The 3317-nt window shown below is 35.2% G+C and overlaps 1 protein-coding gene across 3 annotated transcripts; it reads left to right on the top strand.

Moving 5' to 3' along the window:
* Positions 1-3058, top strand: LOC147407996 (reticulon-like protein B5). Of its 3 annotated transcripts, none has more exons than XR_015176941.1 (5): positions 1-660; positions 1228-1422; positions 1525-1854; positions 2474-2543; positions 2618-3058. XR_015176941.1 is itself a non-coding variant. In XM_086436815.1 (5 exons), exons 2-4 carry the CDS (start codon positions 1258-1260, stop codon positions 2782-2784), a joined length of 402 nt encoding a protein of 133 aa, XP_086292941.1. In that variant the 5' UTR covers positions 6-660; positions 1228-1257; the 3' UTR covers positions 2785-2828; positions 2930-3058. The 3 variants fall into 3 exon arrangements, 2 of the variants coding, with proteins under 2 accessions (XP_086292941.1, XP_086292940.1); XM_086436815.1 differs by lacking the exon at positions 1525-1854 and having other exon boundaries at positions 6-660; positions 2618-2828; positions 2930-3058; XM_086436814.1 differs by lacking the exon at positions 1525-1854 and having other exon boundaries at positions 7-660; positions 1242-1422.
* The last annotated feature ends 259 nt before the right edge of the window (positions 3059-3317 follow it).

Here is a 3317-nt window from a genome sequence, read left to right as displayed (position 1 = left end):
TTTTACCCCTTTTAACATTTAACATGATGTTTTTAAAATCAACTTCCAACTCTCCAAAATAAAATGTAGTGTCTTTAACATAATTTAAATAGAGCAGCTGAGAATGGTGTAAATGGGTCAGTTCTAATTCGGTTCTATAAGAACCAAAATCAGAACTATTAAATTTTCTCAATCCCTATTCTTAGCTGTTTCATTTCTGGTTCACAAATCAATGGAAACAGAATTGGAATCGACCAAAAATTTCTCTTTAAATGGTTTTGATCCTCTGATTTTATCGATTCATAACGGTTTTGTTTTTCAATCGGTTTGGTTCAAAGATACCCGACTAATCGGTTCCAATAAAAAAAAGGACCCGGAGCAGCCCAATTGGTTCCAGGTCCGGATCGATTCCGGTTCATAACCGCAATTATACCGAAGGACAAGAAGAAGATCAAAGTTCCAACTCTCGAAGAGTCGAAGTTCTGTAAGAAATCAACAATGGTGGAACACGTAGATGATTCAGGTTCTCAATCAGAATCTTTAGTGGATAAAATCACAGAGAAGATACACGAGCACGATTCATCTTCTTCGTCTGATTCAGATAACGAGAAACCTTCGTCTCCTTTAGCCGTTAAATCCGCGATTTATAGGCTTTTCGGGAGGCAGAAACCCGTGCACAAGGTCTGTACGGATATGTTTTCGATCAAAATATTAGGGTTTTATAGTTCATGTAAAACCTTGATTAAAATAATAATAATAATAATCTGTTATTCGTTTTTATGTTTCTGAAAAATTATGGAAATCAGGATTTTTTGTGTGTTTTTTTCCTTATCGTACACCAGGTTTTATTGGTGGATCTGACTGGAGAGTTGATCGATTGAGTTTTATTTTTTAACCAGAATTTAAGAAATCTTTGAATGTGTGTAAATATATTTAGATTCGTAGATGTCATTGTTTCTTTAAAAAATCACATTTTTTGTCTTTTTAAAGATTATAGTTTTTTTTTTTTTTTTTTTTTGCGTGTGGGTATTTTAAATTTTTAATTCATTTTTCCTGCTACGAATCGTAAAGCTTGTTTGAATCGCCATTTTTTATAAAAAAGTTTTTTTTTTTGTTCGATATTCGTTTTTGCCACAATTTCGATCCAAACTGCGCTTAATGGTGTTATGTTATTGTTGTTTCAATATCTCAAATACTCTCTATTTTCCACTCTATGTCTATCTGAACCTAATTTTTTTTTTTTTCTAGATCTTTTAATGCAGCTGCTGATGCTCTCTTATGGAGGAACAAGAAGATTTCTTCTGGAATTCTTGGTGGAGCGACCGCAGTCTGGGTTCTATTCGAATTAATCGAATACCACTTGGTCACTCTGGTCTGCCATTGCTTGATACTCTCTTTGGCAATCTTGTTTCTTTGGTCCAGTGCCACCACCTTCATCAACAAGTGAGCAAATTGATAATTTTTAGAGCTAATTTGATTTGATTCAGTTTTTCTCGTCATTGTTTGATGTACTCTCGATGGGTTTATTGGCATACATATCTTTAGGTCTCCACCTCATATTCCAGATGTTCATCTTCCTGAGGACCCAGTCCTGCAGATCGCTTCTGCTTTGAGGAGTGAAATCAACTGCTCTCTTTCTGTTTTACGGAACATTGCATTAGGATGCGATCTGAAGAAATTTCTTGCCATATATTGATATCCACCTTGTTAATGTAGTTTAATTTGGGGGTGTCAATGGGTCGGCTTCAGTTTGGTTCCACATATACCTACAATTGAAACCTAAATACAACTCGGATCCGGTTCTTATCAGTTTCAATTCCAGGGATAAATCGTTGGAATCGAAACCAACCCTACAAATAACCCATCAGATATCTGGTAAGATAGACAATTATATTTGAATGAAAAAAAACAAAAAAAATGTAATTCCTCACTTGATAGTTGATATGAACAATGAATTCTTTAGGCCAATCAAATCAAACTTTTGGAAAGAAAACCTTAAAAAATTAGGATGTAGAGTCTTTGTTTGTAGTTGGGACTGAGAAGGAATATTAAATATAAGTGGTTGTTTGTGTAAAGAGAGCAAAAAAACAGAGATTCCATATTCTCTTTAAATTTAATTTTAGCTAAAGTACATTTACTTCTAGTTACCTCATTGATTAAATTTAGTATGTCCCTAAGATGGCTACCCATAACCGAATCAAAAAATAATTGGATCCATGATGGTAGTTCCAAATCTGACTAATTGGTTTCAGATATGGGTACCCATTGACACCCTTAGTTTAATTGTTCCAACACAGAGAAGAACTCGGAGCCCTATAGTTAGCCAAATTAATAAGTTCATTCTGGATCTTATGAGAACTGTTTCAAATGGAGGTTTTTAGTCTTGACACTTTTGAATCAAATTATCTATCTTAATCCAACCGTTTGAATTGTTCAATCTTATCCCTTTTGTTATTTTGGACTTTGTAAAATAATGGTGTTTTGGTTTAATTAGGTGATTGCTGGCCTGTGGGTTCTGTCTATTGTGGGGAGTTGGTGCAATTTCTTGACATTGTTCTATATAGGTAATAAAATGAATCTCTCTCGATTTATAGTTTCTTGTATCTCCAACAATGTCTTACCTATTTTTTTTAAACAGTGTTTGTTTTGCGGCACACGGTGCCTGTGCTCTATGAGAAATATGAAGACCAGGTTGACCCCATCGCTGATAAAGCAATGATTGAGATCAAGAAACAGTATGCTGTGTTTGATGCCAAGGTTCTCAGTAAGATTCCGAGGGGACCATTGAAAGATGAGAAGGCATAGAGAGGGCTAACTATCGGGTTCCTTAAAGAACTGGTTCTTTCAAGGTGTTGACTCTTTATCCACCTCTGGTTAGAACCCTTTATTCCTATTTTTTGTTATTTGACATGTTCAGCTTCTTCACTTGGATGAATATATTGTTTTGTAGGATTGGTTCCATTTTGATGATCTTCATGACACTTGCACTATTAATGTTTATGAGGGTATTTGCATGGATGTCCTCACTTTGAGTGATTGCATGACAATGTCAGTATATTGAATATCTATTTCTTTTTCACTGTCAAAATCTAAGCATTTGCACTTTTTTTTTTTTTTTTTTTTTTTTTTGGGGGGGGGGGGGGGGTAAAATGCTTGTATCTGAAGAATATTTGGTTTGTCTCCCTTGGGAGCATGGGATGACTCACTTGGTGATTCTTTCATATGGCTAGTTATGCGAGTGTATGGTCAACAGTGTTACCTTGGTACTTCCAATTTCCAAGTTTTTGCCGTATCAGGCTATCAACAGTCGACATGACCACGTTTCACCTACACAGTTG

The sequence above is a fragment of the Akebia trifoliata genome, chromosome 3, assembly GCF_017979445.1.
Source record: "Akebia trifoliata isolate Shusen 1 chromosome 3, ASM1797944v1, whole genome shotgun sequence".
Taxonomy (NCBI): domain Eukaryota; kingdom Viridiplantae; phylum Streptophyta; class Magnoliopsida; order Ranunculales; family Lardizabalaceae; genus Akebia; species Akebia trifoliata.
This window is presented reverse-complemented; position numbering and strand designations above follow the sequence as displayed.